The sequence below is a fragment of the Capra hircus genome, chromosome 11 (assembly GCF_001704415.2).
Source record: "Capra hircus breed San Clemente chromosome 11, ASM170441v1, whole genome shotgun sequence".
Lineage (NCBI taxonomy): Eukaryota > Metazoa > Chordata > Mammalia > Artiodactyla > Bovidae > Capra > Capra hircus.
Genome location: NC_030818.1, coordinates 61,633,738 through 61,652,954, shown reverse-complemented (window position 1 = coordinate 61,652,954; position 19,217 = coordinate 61,633,738). Strand labels below are relative to the sequence as shown.

General features: G+C 37.4%; 1 protein-coding gene across 1 annotated transcript in view; it reads left to right on the top strand.

Moving 5' to 3' along the window:
- Window positions 1-19,217, top strand: part of WDPCP (WD repeat containing planar cell polarity effector) — a 311,304-nt gene that overhangs the window by 77,920 nt on the left and 214,167 nt on the right. Inside the window, exon 2 of the mRNA XM_013967779.2 lies at window positions 14,923-15,007. Within this exon, the coding sequence (XP_013823233.1) occupies window positions 14,947-15,007 (61 nt within the window). The 5' untranslated portion in view covers window positions 14,923-14,946. The remainder of the gene's footprint in view (window positions 1-14,922; window positions 15,008-19,217) is intronic.

Here is a 19,217-nt window from a genome sequence, read left to right as displayed (position 1 = left end):
CTTTTTTTTCTGTACTCTCTTCCTTTGACACAGTTCCACTTTATTTGCCATACTCGGATGTAGCAATAATTGTATTCACGGTTTTTTATCCTCCCATCATCCCATCCCTTACTAAGCTGTTCCCTCCTCAAGTGCAAGTACTTGTTTTTGTTTTTATTTTATTCTGAATGCCTAGCACAATGCTTGGCCCCTTGGTTGCCACTTAGTAGATGCTTCACAAATGTGGGTTGAACCAAACTGAAAATAATTAGAAGCTGAAACAGAATGATAAATTCTAAAATAATTTTCCTTAGATATTATTAAAAATAGAATCTATGGATAGTGAATATTTAGGAAAAGGCAACTGATATTAAATAATTGAATAATTATTGTTTTCCACGTATTTTCAAATAATTATCCCATTTACTTCTCAGTGGCTTTTTACATAAAATATGCCCTGTAAAAACAGCAAATTATTTATTAATGCAGTATTTGTTTGGGTTTTATGGCAAAACATGATCATAATTTTGAATCTTCTTTGTGTTATTTTTATTCTACTGATTTTTAAATATCAGGTGATAATTTCCTGCTGTATTAAAGAATTATTAACATTTTAAGTCCTAAGGTGAAATTGATCCCTTCTCTGGGGACCTTGATGGTTATTCACAGGCCTTCATTTCAGTAGGAAAAGACTGTTCTTTCCTGAGTGAACTGCTTTGGTTCTTCATTCAACCAGTTAAACAAAAATACTAAAAGTATACTAAGTAATAATGTTGTGATTAACCATTAGAAAAGGTGAAAATAATCAATCAGGGAAGAAAGAGTGTGAAGGAGGATCTGATCACAATATAAAAAGATTCACCACGAAATTCTTAAAAACTGTGAGCATTTAGGGCTTCTTTACATTTTTTTAAAAACTTGTCATAGAGTAAGGACCCAAGAACTTAGTGAGAGCCACTACCAAATGAGAGAAGTCAACATAGAAATAAAGCTTCTCTGATACAGTGACTTAAAAAGAAGTTCATTTATTTAACAGTCATTCAAGGCATTAATATGTCATGTTGGAGCTTGTTTTTATATTATCTATGAAGCTTGCTAAGCAAATAGTATGAATACTCGTTAGTGCCTAAGAAATACCAATCAATTATAATCATGTTTTAGATACATCAGTTTATTTACAAACTACTGAAACACCAATGAAAAATAATCCTTAGTCATTTGAATAATTTCCCTCAAGGGCTTTCTTAAGCAAAATAAAGTAAATTTGGCCAGAAAATAGGTTCCATCTATGTATATCGTTCTCCATGGATACAAGCCTAAATTGACACCTGTCTCAGATTCTTAAGCAGAAGCTTAAGTAAAAGGCTGTAGCACAGTGTTAGGCAGAGAAAGGTAAAGTTGAATGAGCACCACACAGATATCATGAATGGGAATTCTAGTCCTGTTCCCTAGCAAGCTGACTGAACTTGTGTAAATTATTTTACCACCTATGCATCAGTTTCCATAGCTGTAAATTTAGAGTCCATCAGAGTTGATGGGGGATGGGAGTGCATAAATGGACTCCTTGGAAAAACTGCTATTCCTTGCTCAGAGATATACTTAAGTAACAAACACACACACTTTAGTACATAATTTCAGGGAGTTATTGTGAGAATTAAATAGTGAATATGAAGTACATTTAGTAGGTATTTTAAATCACCCTTTACTTCCTCACATTGGTTCTCTAGCTTCTAAGTTTTGATAAAAGTCACAGAAAAATGTTTTTCAAGTCTCTTTGGGGAAAAAAGATTTTAAAGTGTACAACTATCAAATTGCATGGATAATATTCCACTTTTCATAAGAAGCCATCTCTTTCATCAGTCAGTAGGATTTGTTTTTTAGAGGAAGAGGTGGCAATCTGTCATCAAAGTGTTGACAAGTGAAATCTGACAAGGTTGAGGTGATATAGCTGCGGGCAACTTCAGGATTTTTTCACTGTCTTTCCTATTTGAAGAGAAAGGATCTCTTTTTTCATTCTTGCTCACTTTGCAATAATCTTTGATTTATATGCTTTTTAAAATAGTAACTGACAAATTATTTCGACAGTTAGCATTGGTTTAGATAAGAGCATTTCAGTGTTCTTTTGTCTTTAACTCATCTCTTTAGGAATTCTTGAAATTCAGTTTATTTTCTCTTCAAAGTTGCATTTCTTTTCTATCCATTCAGGTGTAGCATAAAACTATATTTATGGAATTACAATCTAGAATTACTTATCATGGTCACATTGCCAGCATTTCTATATTCCCTGTCTCTCTATTGTTGTGGTTGAGATACATCCTAGAAAGAATTAAGTCTATATTTTTAAAGATCAGAAGGGTGGGTACATGTGTTGGAGATCGTGGTGAGCAAAGCTTATTTTATGGTTGCTATTATTACTTGCTTAGGCAAGCATAGTTTTTTTTCTCCTAAAATGCCTGATATAAGCCATTGTGATTATTTGCAGGATCATGGAAAAAAATGCACTTCAACTAGACACAAGTCTCTTTGGAATAATGGAAGATTGTGTGCAGTAAAATATTTGAAAAGAGCATCAGCAAACAAGATGTTTGTATTAACAGGAACCTAGAAAATGGCTATGCAAAGGTCAATACTGATCTTTAAATATTAGTGAAATTTAATTTGTTGCATGTAAAGAGTAGTAGAAGAGGAGGAAGCAGGCCACAATGAAGAAGCCATTGGTGAACTGTCCAAATGTCAAAACTGCTTACAATAAAGAAAATGTTAAATTGATGTGATCTATTTACCTAAGTGAATTAAACAGTTTGAACAGCGCTCTAGAGAAATATTTTCCAAATTTAAGTATAACAGGAGATTTATAAAGATTTTTGCCATGATTTATTTTGGGAAAATGAAGAGACTGCTATTATTCTTTCTAGGTGTAGAATTTTTTCTAACCTCTTTAAGAGAGTATGGTGCACAACTTCTCTTAAAACAGGAACCTATTGCTTTTGGCTTCATTTAGAAATAGCATCACCTGACCAATCATTAGCAGCTATGAAGAACTATCCTGGCCCTGGCACTCTGCACAACAGTAGCTAAATTGAGTTCAAAGAATTTTCTGTGATGTCGTACCTGAATTTTAAAAAATGTGAATTCTATATTCTCTTATTTTCATGTATAAAGATAAATTTTAAAAAGAAATATGTCTAATGTATATAACAAAGGATTAATGTTAATGCACAAAGAATGAGATGGAGAACTCGGTAGAAAGATGGGCAAAGTTGGGAAATGGTAGTTTATAGAAGAAACAATTGTTAAAAAATACATGACATGCTGTTTGATCTCTTTAATGAATGGAAAAATGAAACTTAAAACTGCAAGTTTTTCACCTTTTCATTTTTCACCTTCCAGATTGGCAAAAATTAAAAACCCTGGTAGCTCAGTGGTTAAAGCATCTGCCTGCAATGCGGGAGACCCGGGTTTGATCCCTGGGTTGGGAAGATCCCCTGGAGAAGGAAATGGCAACCCACTCCAGTATTCTTGCCTGGAGAATCCCATGGACGGAAGAGCCTGGTGGGCTATAGTCCACGGGGTCACAAAGAGTCGGACACAACTGAGCAACTTCACTTCACTTCGTAGCATATTGAGGAAGGACATGGGGAAAAAGGCAGTCATGTTACTGGTGGACATGTAAATTGGTACTGTCATTTTGGAGGCCAGTTTGTCAGTACCTATTAAAATGTAAGGTGTGCATATTTACTTTAATAGTATTTTTATTTGTAAGATGAAAATAGTCCTGAAATGAGCAGTCATGTTCATTAAGTAAATTATGATCAGTGTGCAGTGAAATATCTGGCACTTTTTAAAAGAACAATGAGATAAATCTTTATATGCTAACAGAGGATATCCATGCTGTTGTGTTCAGTGAAAAAAAAAAGCAAATTGTATGTTGAGTAAAATACTGTCTTTACTAAAATACAAAACATGTCAGTATGTGAAGGGACGTGCTGTTAAGTAGAGTCTGGAGGGCCACCTACCATGTTGTGTAATGGCTCCCTTCAGAGTAGGGAGGGCCTCTGGGAAGGGAATTCATTTTAACATCAAATACTTTTGTATTTCCATTTTTTAAAACAGTAAGCATGCATTATTATTATTATAGTTTTAAAACCCAAGAAGACACAAAAGACTGCACAAAGTGTCTAATGGATTTAAAAGTTTCAATCTTCATTTTCTGTACAAAGATAGGTTTTTGTATGCTTTTAGGTTCTATAACTTAAAAAAATAAGGACATGATAGACTGTTTTCAACATACTGCTTTGTGCTTTTGCATGTTGCTTCTGCCATTTAATTGCTTAGTGTTATTTATTAAATTAAAATTTTGTAACTTGAAGTATGTATTACCTTTTAGCATTTATTGACTACTCTCAATAGATGCTGATTTTCAGATAAATATGTCCTGATTGTTTAGGTTGAAAAAGTGTTCTAGATGTCTGGAGTGATCTACATCTTTATATACTATGAGATAACACGATGTAATGTAAAAAAAACTAGATACATTTAAAATAATAATTTAGTAACATTTGGAGATAAATGTTACTAAGGGAGCTAGGACATTTATTTGATAACTACTGTTTGAGTAAAATTTTAGGATGAAATTTTCAGTGTCACAAGCAATTAGTTATGTAATACCTGCTAATAATGTTCCGTGCTTTTCATCTTCAAAGCAATGTACAGAATTAATTAATCTCTACAGTGTTCTTAGAAATGTAGGTCAGTATCATTATCTCTGTTTTTGTAGGTGGAGAAATTGAGGCAGAGAGGTTGAATGATTTGGGATAAGTTTGTTATAGCCGGATTAGAATTGAGGCATTTTGGGCTCAGAGCCCAGCATTTAGAGCAGTAGAACCACACCTTCTTTAGAAGACTTAATCTTTGTGTCCTTGATAAAATTACTTCTCATGAAACCGTAATGAGGTCATCTCTGTATTAAAATTCAGAAGCAACAGGTTTGATCACTATACAACCACTTAAACACACACACACCATTTTCTCCTCCATGCCCTTCTGGCTCTGTATCACCTTAATCTGTGTTTCCCATTGTCTCTGTGTTGGAGAATTACCAAACTACTTACCCTCAAATTTATTTTTCTTCTGGGCTCTCATTCAGTGGCTTAGGCCTATGGCCAGGTCAGTGGCTAGGAAAATGGAGGCTGTTGGTTGAATTAGTTGGTTCAGTCATTGTTGAACAGAATGCGCTGGTAGTCTTTTACCAGCACAAGATGTTGGAGGCGTTTCTGCTCAGTAGAGTCATGTTCAAGGCAAGGGTCACGTCTGTGCAGTAAGCAGATCGCCGTGTCATGGTGGTCACTATGGATTCCTCCTTTTTCCTCACTTCCATGATTCATCAGTTCCCATACACCTTTGATACCTTCTTCAAATGATCACTTGAATCTGATGCTTTATTTACATTCCAACTGCCAGCATCCCAACAAGCCCTTGTTGCTAAATATTGGTGTTGTCTGTTTATTTTTATATAGATCAGTTCAGTTCAGTTCAGTTGCTCAGTTGTGTCCGACTCTTTGCGACCCTATGAATCGCAGCACGCCAGGCCTCCCTGTCCATCACCATCTCCCGGAGCTCACTCAGACTCAGGTCCATCGAGTCCATGATGCCATCCAGCCATCTCATCCTCTGTCGTCCCCTTTTCCTCCTGCCCCGAATCCCTCCCAGCATCAGAGTCTTTTCCAATGAGTCAGCTCTTCGCATGAGGTGTCCAAAGTACTGGAGCTTCAGCTTTAGCATCATTCCTTCCAAAGAAATCTCAGGGTTGATCTCCTTCAGAATGGACTGGTTGGATCTCCTTGCAGTCCAAGGGACTCTCAAGTCTTCTCCAACACCATAGTTCAAAAGCATCAATTCTTTGGCGCTCAGCCTTCTTCACAGTCCAACTCTCATATCCATACATGACCACAGGAAAAACCATAGCCTTGACTAGATGGACCTTAGTCGGCAAAGTAATGTCTCTGCTTTTGAATATGCTATTTAGGTTGGTCATAACTTTTCTTCCAAGGAGTAAGCGTCTTTTAATTTCATGGCTGCAATCACCATCTTCAGTGATTTTGGATCAGTTGTATAAAAAAATCCCTCCAATATTCCCAATCACAAAGTTAATCTTACAACAGTTCTGATTTGTTGATTCTCCTTTCTAAATTACCTCACTAGATCAGAAACTATTCGTTATTCTTCAGTAGAAATTTACCAAAATGTAAAGTTCTAATTCCTAAGTTTGGCATTTAAAAACTTACTTAGTATGGAACTGATTTATCTCTTCTATTTGTGCATCAAACTAATTGCTGACTACTCCTTAAATATGCCTTGCATCTTTTGTCTAATTTATGTTTTTGTATATTGTTTCATTTTTTTCTCTCTCTTTATCAAAGTCTAACGATCTTCAAATGTCTTCCTACTTTACAAGAATATTTCTTTATTATTCAACTAGAACATCTACTGAATGTCTATAGCTCTTTGTTTATGTTGTTAAATTTGCATTAATCACAAACTTCATATGACTGTTTCTGTGATTATTTTATCTGCTATGCTAGATTTTAGCTATTTGATAGTAGAGACCCTGCTTTATAAATTCTTGTATCTGTGACTCATAGTAAAATGTCAGACACCTAAGGTGCTCAAAGCTTTTGTGATATTTAATTAATAACTAGATATCATAGGACTCTCTGAGGTACAGATGACCCAGTGTTCCCAATACACCAGTCTTTTGTTAGAATAAATTCAATCTAAGTTTGAAGTTTCTTTGAGACTCCTCTGCTCTTTTACATAAACTTTATTATTATATAATTGTTTGGTTCAGTGTTGAATATTTCAAAAATCTTTATTTCTGATAATGTGACATTGATTAAATATGTTTATGTGTATGGTTAACAGATAGTTAATATAATTCTGTGTAGATGGCAGTAGACAAGAGATTATGGGAGAATACACTACATTTTAGATAATTTTGAAATTACCTAATGATGACCAGAATACCTAAGTCAACTAGTGGTTTATTTTAAACTTGTGCTATTTAGTTGTCTTTAATTTTGTACATTTTGGTGACTAGATAATCCTCAGAAAGTCTATTGATAGTAAATAACATGTTCTAACTTTATGCCCAATAAAGATTTCCTTAGGCTCTTTAAGGTATTTTGCTAACATACATTTCATTTTAAATGTCTTGTTAGCCCAAGGTATCATCTGTCTTTGTTAAATTGCAGCAGTGTCTTCTCTTAGTTTATTTTTCTTTTCCATCGTGTTTTACATTAGGGTTTTATTTACCCTCAGGCTTCCTTTCCTTTCCAAAGTAGTCAAAGTAGCTGACCTAAGAAACCAGGAAAGACAGATATTCTGCAGATTCACTTAGCAGCAGTCCGTAGGGTCGCAAAGAGTTGGACACTACTCAGGTAACTTAGCATGCACTCACAATCTTAAGACAAATAAGTATTTATTATACTGTGACTTCCCTGGTGGCTCAGACAGCAAAGCGTCTGTCTATGATGCGGGAGACCCAGGTTTGATCCCTGGGTTGGGAAGATCCCTTGGAGAAGGAAATGGCAATCCACTCCAGTACTATTGCCTGGAAAATCCCATGGACAGAGGAGCCTGGTAGGCTATAGTCCATGGGGTTGCAAAGAGTCGGACACACTGAGCAACTTCATGTTCACGTTCATACTGTGATCTGTTTTGGAAAGAAGGCTTTAAACCTTTTGAAGATGTAACTAGAAAATGAGAAAGGTTCTCTAAGATCCTCTCATTTTTTTATCCTCAAAATTTGGTTATCATAGATTCTCCCCTTTACAAGAGAACAATTGAGATTTAGATCAAGTTCAGTTGAAATCATGCTTCTTATTCTGTCATGAAGACTGGACATTTGAATTCAGAATGGCCTTCTGAGACTGTCATCAACTGCCTTATAAAATTAAACAGAAAATAAAATGATATTTAAGAATAAATGAAAATTAAATTATTAGACAATTTTTCTTGTTTATCTTTTTCCTTCTGCTATTCTTTTCACTTGGATAATTCTTTTTCCTAGTCAATATTAAGAAAATTTGCTGTATTTTTAGTCATTCACTGTTTTATTCGTTTTTCCATGTGTAGGTTTCGCTCTAAGTCCTGTGTATTGGGTTTTATCCCTAGAGAAATGCACAGGGGCACTGAGTAGGGCAATATTTCTCCACTTTGTTAGGCACTTTCTGTTTCACTGCCTTTTAAAACCTTGGCCACATCCCCTCTCAGAATGCAGAAACCAGAATTCTTCGGAAATTCTTTTCTTTCCTCCTTCAAAAACAACTGTTTATGCACTAATACACTATTTGAATGATACGAGCTCAGTCTTGACGGCTTCCTTCAGGCAGATTTTTCAAACATGGAAATTACAACATTCTTTTTAACTGGTGGCATTCTTGAGTAAGATGCTAGACCTTTAAAGGTCTGAGTCTTTGAAAAAACCTGCACAGTTTAAAGATAGCAAGACATGTTGAGGACTAGACAGGATGTTGATTTGGTCCCCTCCCACCATGTCTATCTAGTAATTATGGATTTTTACAAATATTAAAAAATTTACCGTATTAATTCTTTTTAATTTTATATGGTCTTATTAGCAGATATTTGAAGTTCAGAGGAAAATAAGGATGAATAAGCTGCATTTGACTATCTTTTGCCTCCCCTCTAATGCATGACCCTGCAAAGCTTCCTCCCTAATTACACATATTTTGGGAAACCTGCAAGAGTTGTCACATGTATTCATAAATAAGTCCAGTCATTTACTAGTGAACACTAGCCATTTTAGCCATTTTCTTCTCACCTCACCTGCCACACCTGCTACACCTGCTCCATCAACACATTATTGCTGCCACCACGTCTACTTTTGCTGGGTGTGGATCCTGCTTTGTCTGGATATCACCACTCTGAGTACAGTAATGCAAAGGGCTACCAGACCTACTTATGTTCTCCTGAGCACCAACCCCTGTGGCCACTTCATAACCGTTAAACCAAATATTCCAGGGGTGGTTCTAAGTAGAATGTCTCTCTCCTCTTTGTCCTAGTCTTTTTCCGTGGGAAACTGGAGCAATACTGTTTATACATTGGAGCATTTTTAGAAACAACTTGTACATTTTTCTCAGTCCTCCCACCCCCAATGAAACTACAAATGAATCCTGTTTTCAAGTCCAGATCATAGACTTTCCACCGTGCTAGTCTCAGAATTTCCCCTTATGTCCAAATGCAAAGAGTCAAAGCTTTGTACTTGACATTTTGTGCTGTCTACAGACATTGTTTTGCTTATTCTCTTCCATAATTTCCGAGTAGTTTAGGATTTTCAAATTTAGTAAAGATGCGCAGTGGACCACCCACTCCAGTACTTTTGCCTGGAAAAATCCCATGGACAGAGGAGCCTGATAGGCTGCAGTCCATGGGGTCGCGAAGAGTCAGACACGACTGAGTGACTTCACTTTCACTTTTCACTTTCATGCATTGGAGAAGGAAATGGCAACCCACTCCAGTGTTCCTGCCTGGAGAATCCCAGGGATGGCAGAGCCTGATGGGCTGCTGTCTATGGGGTTGCACAGAGTCCGACATGACTGAAGCGACTTAGCAGCAGCAGCAGCAGCAGCAGCAGCACACAGTGGACCTATAGGTTTTCAAGTTAAAAGCTTCTCTACCTCTTATGAAGAATAGCTAGTATGGATTAAAAAGAAGCTGTGATTGACTCTTCATTTCTGTCACCAGGGGAGTGTTTCTTATTTATTTATGGCTCATCTGGGTCTTTGTTGCTGCTCAGGCCTCTCCAGTTGCAGTGAGCAGGGGCTACTCTTTGTTGGGCTGTGTAGTCTCCTCTTTACAGTGGCTTCTCTTTTGCAGATCACAACTAGGTGCAAAGGCTCAGGAGTTGTGATGCGGGTGGGTCCAGCCACTCTATGGCAAGTGGGATCCTCTCAGACCCGGGGATTGAACCCATGTCCTCTCCTTTGGCATGCAGACTCTTAACCACTGGACCACAAGGGAAGTCTCATGGGAATGTTTTGACAGAATCTTTATTACTGATTGACTTAAACTGAAAAGTAGACTTACAAGTGTAGTCTTCTTTTGATATGTAAGTAAAAGTGTGGCCTTCTGTTTTTGGCTAAAATTTTATCTCTAATTTGCATGATGAAACCTTATTATGTAGCTACTAACAGCTAAACTTCAGCCTTTGTTAGAATTCATAAATTCTCGTTATTGGTATCTAAATAAACACTAAATTGAAGAGTGTTTCTATTTTCTAATATAGTCTACAAGTTATGACTTTAGTGCTCAGTGTCAAAGAAAGTACGTGCCTGTTTCATCATATCTTTTCTTCGCTGTTCCTAGTGAAATATTGATCCATTTGCATGGGCTAATTCAATACTTCCTCTGGTGTAGAAGCTTCTCCACAATTAGGTACTTTTCCATTATAAAATCCCTCTTGTACTAAGTCGTTCATTCATTTCTCCCTATGTAAGGTAGTTCAGTTCAGTCGCTCAGTCGTATCCAACTCTTTCCAACCCCATGGACTGCAGCATGCCAGGCTTCCCTGTCTATCACCAATTCCTGGAGCTTGCTCAAACTCAAGTTGGTGATGCTATCCAACCATCTCATCCTCTGTCGTCCCCTTCTCCTCCTGCTGTCAATCTTTCCCAGCATCAGGGTGTTTTCTAAGGAGTCAGTTCTTTGCATCAGGTGGCCAAAGTGCTGGAGCTTTAGCTTTAGCATCAGTCCTTCTAGTGAATATTCAGGACTGATTTCCTGTACGATTAACTGGTTTGATCTCCTTGCAGTCCAAGGGACTCTCAAGAGTCTTTTGCAACATCAGTTTAAAAACATCAGTTCTTTGGCACTCAGCTTTCTTCATTGTCCAACTCTCACATCTCTACCTGAGTACTGAAAAATCATAGCTTTGACTATATGGACCTTTAAGATCATGTTTAATACTTCTTTGTTTTTTCCATATAAATTTACACGGTGCTAGACATTTGAGTAATAGCAGCAAATACTACAGCAGCAATATTAAGATAACTAGTCCTGTGGTAGGTACTTTATTATACCCATTTTATGTTTGGCGAAACTTAGAGAAGTTAAGTAATTTATGCATATTAGTGAGAAGTTAGAGAATTTCCCTAGTAGCTCAGTGGCAAAAGAATCCACCTGCAATTCAGGAGACTTGAGTTTGATCCCTGGGTCAGGAAGATTCCCTGGAGTAGGAAATGGCAACCCACTCCAGTATTCTTGTCTGGAAAATTCCATGGACAGAGGAGCCTGGCAGGCTACAGTCTATAGGATTGCAAAGAGTTGGACATGACTGAGCACTGAGCACATCTGTACGTGAGTGTGAGAGAATAAGAAGCCAGGTAGTTAAGAGTCTAGAGTCCACATATTAAGTTTAATAAATATGAAATTTATTTAATTTATTAATTGATTCTTAGGCAGTGCCACGAGGCATGTAGAATCTTAGTTCCCTGACCAGAGATTGAACCCATATCCCTTATACTGGGAACTCGGATTCTTAAATATTGAACTGCCAGGAAGTCCCATTAATTGATTCTTCAAACCGATATTCCAGGCCTCACCTATCTGAATGACAAAGATGCGGTTTACATATTCTAATATAGTAAGTATTTTAGTCTTAAAAAAGTACAACTATAAAGTAACAATTCCGAATAAGTCTCATGAAACTGACTGAAAAGAAAGTGAAAGTGAAAGTGAGGTCCCTCAGTCCTGTCCAGCTCTTTGTGACCCCATGGAATAGTAGCCTACCAGGCTCCTCCCTCCATGGGATTCTCCAGGCAAGAGTACTGGAGTGGGTTGCCATTTCCTTCTCCAGGGGATCTTCCCGACCCAGGGATCGAACCCGGGTCTCTGCATTGCGGGCAGACGCTTTAACCTCTGAGCCACGCAATTTCAAAGAACACAGCTTTGGAAATATTTTGAATAATGGCAGCCTCACTAGTAACTCCCAGGTGACAACTCAGAAAGATAATAGTTGAATTGAAAAATACAGGTGAGTTTTAATATCCCTTTTTCTCTATTGCCTGCTAGAGAATCCTTCATGGTAATGAGCCCACTAGTTCTCTTAGCATATCTATATATGTGGCAGCCATCTTCTGTTTAGAATACCATATCTGGAGGTCAAAGGCTCTTTTGTTTCATCTCTAAACTTTTAAGGCACTTTAGTACAAGGAAGAAAGTGAATTCAGATCAATCCAAAATTTGCTATTTATTATAGCCTGTTTTTTGCTACTCTTTTCAACTTCATTTTTCTATGCTTTTCTACCATGCATCTTGATCTAACACTGTTGTTTTACTCAAACTACTGTGTATACACTCCCTCAGTCCAGTTCAGTCGCTCAGTCATGTCCGACTCTTTGCGACCCCATGAACCACAGCATGCCAGGCCTCCCTGTCCATCACCATCTCCCGGAGTTCACTCAAACTCATGTCCATTGAGTCAGTGATGCCATCCAGCCATCTCATCCTCTGTCGTCTCCTTCTCCTCCTGCCCCCAATCCCTCCTAGCATCAGGGTCTCTTCGCATGAGGTGGTCAAAGTATTGGAGTTTCAGCTTCAGCATCAGTCCTTCTTATGAACACCCAGGACTGATCTCCTTTAGGATGGACTGGTTGGATCTCCTTGCAGTCCAAGGGATTCTCAAGAGTCTTCTCCATCACCACAGTGCAAAAGCATCAATTCTGTATACCCCAGTATAGTAAGTGTCCTGTGTTGCCGGCACAGAGTCTGAAAACCTGTCTGTTTAGATTTAAAGCCCACCTCTACTACCTGCTGGCTATATGACTTTTCTATGTCTTAGTTTCCTCATTATAGGAGTAATAGTGATACTACTTCAAAGAGTTACATATTTGAGTTAATATGTGTAAAATTTTAGAAGAATGCTTGTCACAGGCAGGTCCATAGTATTATATGCTGCTATCATCATCATTTAACTGGTGAAATCCTTTGCTTCGCTGAGGTCCTGTGAACATTTTATAATTTCTCAGTAGCTTTCTCAGTGCCCTGCTGTTCCAAGAAGGCTTAAGCCCTTCTGTTATACTGTGAAATTGATTACTCTGCCATTTCAGCAATTAGTAACTGTGTATCATTAGTTGAACATGCATCTGAAACTTGATGATTATAAGTACATTGAGGTCAAAAGTAAAGGTGAGGTAAGGACTAACAAAGTCTGTATTATGTCTAAAAGTATTTTGGATTATCATTCATAAATAGTATGGAGAAATATTTTTAGTCACTCCTAATGTTAAAGACGGAGAAGGCAATGGCACCCCACTCCGGTACTCTTGCCTGGAAAATCCCATGGGTGGAGGAGCCTGGTAGGCTGCAGCCCATGGGGTCGCGAAGAGTTGGACACAACTGAAGCAACTTAGCAGCAGCAGCAGCAATGTTAAAGAAGCTGAGAACTTTTTTTTCCATATAATAAATGTCATAAAATATTTTTCAAGGTATTATTTTCATATAGTAGATGTCATAAAATATTCAGAAGTTTGTTGGAAATAGCAGTTCTTTTTATGATCTGTATGAAGAAAATGTCAATAGTTTATGTATTTCTAATATACAGGAAAATTTACATGTAGTATAATACTTACATGTATTTCCAAGCAAACATTTGAAAGTTATTTAAATTCCTTTAAAATATTTGTAAAATGTTACTTTTTTTTCAGATTGGCCTTTGTCCAATTAGTCAAAATTAATGAAGTTCTAATTAATTTTTTTTAAGTATAAATAATATCCATCATGGAAACAGTATCAAACTAAGGTCCGTCTAGTCAAGGCTATGGTTTTTGCAGTAGTCATGTATGGATGTGAGAGTTGGACTGTGAAGAAGGCTGAGTGCCAAAGAATTGATGCTTTTGAACTGTGGTGTTGGAGAAGACTCTTGAGAGTCCCTTGGACTGCAAGGAGATCCAACCAGTCCATTCTGAAGGAGATCAACCCTGGGATTTCTTTGGAAGGAATGATGCTAAAGCTGAAACTCCAGTACTTTGGCCACCTCATGTTGACTCATTGGAAAAGACTTTGATGCTGGGAGGGATTGGGGGCAGGAGGAAAAGGAGACGACAGAGGATGAGATGGCTGGATGGCATCACTGACTCGATGGATGTGAGTCTGAGTGAACTCCGGGAGATGGTGATGGACAGGGAGGCCTGGCATGCTGCGATTCATGGGGTCGCAAAGAGTCGGACACGACTGAGTGACTGAACTGAACTGAACTGAACTGAACTGAACTGTATATCCATCACTAGGCCCTACTGTTAGAACTGGCAGGAAATATAAGATGTAAAACTTTGCTATCTTTTTTAAAAAATGAATGTAGTGTAGAATATCTGGATCTATCATGACATGCAGATGAACAAATTAATTTGAATGCTAATGTGGTTTCACACAGTTTACTTCTAAGTAAATATGTTTCCTATAATAGTAACTATATACCATTCATCTTGGGAATTCCAATTAGCCTGTTTGCATGTGAAAGATTGCAAATACTTGCTTTTTATATTAAAAATGCACCACAAAATGTTTTTGTACTTAATAACTACCTAGCAGATATTTCTTTTCCTTAAAAATCTTAAAATACTAATTCTAAATAAACTCAGTTTTAAAAATCATGTATTATTGGAAACCCAAATATTATATATATATATATATATTCTTCTTACTATGTTTCTCAATGCGCTGACATACTAAATCTAGGAAAAGTGATTTTTTTTTCATTTATTTCTGGGTGGTTAACTAAGGATATATTAAATTGTGTTTATTCTAATGAACCGTATCTCAAATATCAGTAGTGACAAATGATTCTTTTTATTATTTCTAAGGGATCTTGATTTTATTGGCAATAGAAGGTAATCAATTGACACCTCTTCTTAATTATTTTTTAAACAGCATAGAGATTCCTTCTGCCATCAGATGTCATTCTGCTTGACTGAACTGCACCTGTGGTCTTTGAAGAATACCTTACACATTGGTGGTAAATAAACTGGATTAATTTCAATATTTTTCAAATATATGTTACAACAATATAAATACCTAATAGCAAAGGTTAGAGCCTAGATTCTCCAGTGAAACTGCATCATTTTCTTTATACTTAATGAAAAATCGACTGGTGGAAAGGAATTTGTTTTTGTTAACTCTGATTAACTTATTTTTTTCAACTTGAGTTACATTTTCTGTTTAAAACATTAATTTTATCCATCTAATATCTATTTCCTCTTAAGATATATCAAAGATTTTCCAGCTTTTTCCCCTGAAATTGTTCATAATAACATGTTTATATTCATAAATATTTACAGGCTTGCAAATGATAAATGCATTTCTATTTAATATAAAAGGAGTGTTTCAAACATACAGCTCATATGTACAATTGTATCCTTGTTTTTTGCATTTCACATTTTTTGGGGAAGGGAGTAATATGAATCTGTTTTAACAATGTTTATTAGTATTTGAGGATGAAGTGTATATCATTAGGAAACATCTTTTGAAAAATCTTTTCCTTTTGAAAATCTAAAGCAACTCTTGTATTTAGGAGGACATATGTATTTAAATGTCTTCAGCATCATTTCTAAGAAAACGGTTTACCTTGCAAAGCATGTTTATTTATAACAAGTATACAACTACAGATGATGTCATTATAATTTCATTACATTTAATGTGCTTAAAGTATGTAAGGAAAGAATTTACAGTTAAAGTGGACTTAACACACATTTGCTTCCTCCCAAGATTCTTCTAAAATGAGAATAAATGAATTACTTTAATAAACGTGTAAACCCACAAGGACTAAGCAACTAGGAAAGGAGACAATTGCTGTTGAGTTGTTTTTGGAAGGCATAGAGAAGTTACCAAAGCTCAAAAATCTGAATATTAGATGTCTACAGAAAGTTCCACTGACAGCAAACTTGGGTTTCAAAAGTCTTGAGAGATACAGAAATTTGAGGAGTCAGATAATGCAGAAGGATGAGATTGTGGCATGAGGTAATCAGAAAGAGACTAGAAAATCTCTGTAAGAGGTAGTGAGACACTGGAAATACTTGATTTGGGGAAGTTCAAAACTAGCTGCAGTGGAAAAAGATAGGGGAGAGGTGCTAAACTGAAAACAAGGAAAACTGAAGTGAAAGCCTACATAGGAATATTCTTAATCCCTTTATAATCAAATTAATCTTAATCTCAGAATGTCACAGAAGGAAGAAGCTGAAGGAGTCCTCTCTGGAGAGACTGCTTGGCCCCAGAGGGAAGGCCTATTTACATTGGTATTTAACGTGGTCTTCCAGGGAAACATCCAGGTCCCTGAGCGGTCAGTGAAACCCACTGTTGGCAAGCCCTATTTGTGTATATTGAGCTTTTAATCAGCTTTCTAGTGCCTCACTTTGAAATACGAACAGCAAGAAATGAAATATAGATGTTTCAGGAAAACAGTTGAAAGTTAATCTTTTGGGAAGTAAAAACATGTAGCAGAAAATTTTTTTTATTTCAAATGAGTAAAAGAAATTGAGGGAAAAAAAAACAGGGGAAGAAACTTATTTCACTGCTGATGAAAGTATGAGTTGGTCCAACCATTATTTTAGGAAATAATTTGGCATTACCTTCTTTAGCTGAAGATGTATTTTGCCTTGCTGCTGTTGTTCAGTTGCTCAGTCATGTCTGACTCTTTGCAACCCCATGGATTGCAGCTTGCCAGGCTTCCCTGCCCTTCACCATCTCTCAGAGCTTGCTCAAACTCATGTTCATTGAGTCAATGATGCCATCCAACCGTGTTGGCCTCTGTCATCCCCTTCTCCTCCTGCTTTCAATCTTTCCCAGCATCAGAGTCTTTTCTAATGAGTTGGCACTTCACATCAGGTGGCCAGAGTATTGGAGTTTCGTACAGTAGACAAAGCCTACTGACCAGTAATTCAACTCCTAGATATATACCATAGTGAAAGCCTTGATACCTTGTGTGCACCAGGAAACATGTACAAAAATGTTCTTAATAGTACTTATCCTTAACTAGAAACCATACAAATGTCAATCAGCAGGAGAATAGATAAATATATTTATGCAACAGAGAAAGTGAATGAATTGAAACTGTATGCAACAACATGGATGAATGTCAGGCATATGTTATAGGGAAAAAGTTTAAAAAGTAAGCTGCAGCATACATACAGTATATTTGCACTTTAAGTTCAAAAACAGTGGCTAAATTAAATAATGTATTCTTTCAGGAGACAAGTATATGTGGAAAAACTATAAAGATCATTATATTATAAACACAGAATTTAGTATAGCTCTGACAAGGAAGAGAGTGGAAGTGAAATAGTAAAGGGCACACAGCAAGTTTAAAGATAGTGTTCTTGGGAGAGGGTTCAAGATGTTAGCATAGGAAGAACCTGAACTCACCTCTCCCTATTCAGTTCAGTTCAGTCGCTCAGTCCTGTACGACTCTTTGTGACCCCATGAATCGCAGCACGCTAGGCCTCGCTGTCCATCACCAACTCCCGGAGTTCACTCAGACTCGAGTCCATCGTGTCCGTGATGTCATCCAGCCATCTCATCCTCGGTCGTCGCCTTCTTCTCCTGCCACCAATCCCTCCCAGCATCAAAGTCATTTCCAATGAATCAACTCTTCGCATGAGGTGTCCAAAGTACTGGAGCTTCAGCTTTAGCATCATTCCTTCCAAAGAAATCTCAGGGTTGATCTCCTTCAGAGTGGACTGGTTGGATCTCCTTGCAGTCCAAGGGACTCTCAAGTCTTCTCCAACACCACAGTTCAAAAGCATCAATTCTTTGGCGCTCAGCCTTCTTCACAGTCCAACTCTCACATCCATACATGACTACTGGAAAAACCATAGCCTTGATTAGACGGACCTTAGTTGGCAAAGTAGTGTTTCTGCTTTTGAATATGCTATCTAGGATGGTCATAACTTTTCTTCCAAGGAGTAAGTGTCTTTTAATTTCATGGCTGCAATCACCATCTGCATGGTAAAAGGACACCATGCAGTGATTTTGGAGCCCCCCCAAAATAAAGTCTGACTGTTTCCACTGTTTCACCATCTATTTGCCATGGAGTGATGGAACTGGATGCCACGATCTTCATTTTCTGGATGTTGAGCTTTAAGCCAACCTTTTCACTCTCCTCTTTTAATTTCGTCATGATGCTTTTTAGTTCCTCTTCACTTTCTGCCATAAGGGTGGTGTTGTCTGCATATCTGAGGTTATTGATATTTCTCCCGGCAATCTTGATTCCAGCTTGTGTTTCTTTCAGTCCAGTGTTTCTCATGATGTACTCTGCATATAAGTTAAATAAGCAGGGTGACAATATACAGCCTTGACGTCCTCCTTTTCCTATTTGGAACCAGTCTATTGTTCCATGTCCAGTTCTAACTGTTGCTTCCTGGCCTGGATACAGATTTCTCAAGAGGCAGGTTAGGTGGTCTGGTATTCCCATCTCTTTCAGAATTTTCCACAGTTTATTGTGATCCACACAGTCAAAGGCTTTGGCATAGTCAATAAAGCAGAAATAGATGTTTTTCGGAAACTCTCTTGCTTTTCCCACCATCCAGCGGATGTTGGCAATTTGATCTCTGGTTCCTCTGCCTTTTGTAAAACCAGCTTGAACATCTGGAAGTTCACGGTTCACGTATTGCAGAAGCCTGGTTTGTAGAATTTTGAGCATTACTTTACTAGCGTGTGAGATGAGTGCCATTGTGTGGTAGTTTGAGCATTCTTTTGCATTGACTTTCTTTGGGATTGGAATGCAAACTGACCTTTTCCAGTCCTGTGGCCACTGCTGAGTTTTCCAAATTTGCTGGGATATTGAATGCAGCACTTTCACAGCATCATCTTTCAGGATTTTAAATAGCTCTACTGGAATTCCATCACCTCCACTAGCTTTGTTTGTAGTGATGCTTTCTAAGGCCCACTTCACTTCACATTCCAAGATGTCTGGTTCTAGATGAGTGATCACACCATCGTGATTATCCGGGTCATGAAGATCCTTTTTGTACAGTTCTTCTGTGTATTCTTGCCATCTCTTCTTAATATCTTCTGCTTCTGTTAGGTCCATACCATTTCTGTTCTTTATCGAGCTATAGGCACAACAAATTTAATTAAGTACATATGGAACATGGATGAATAGAGCCTCCACAACAAAAGGTAAAAGGACAGCACTGAGATGGGTAGGAAAGACAAACAGTATTGCCAAGGGG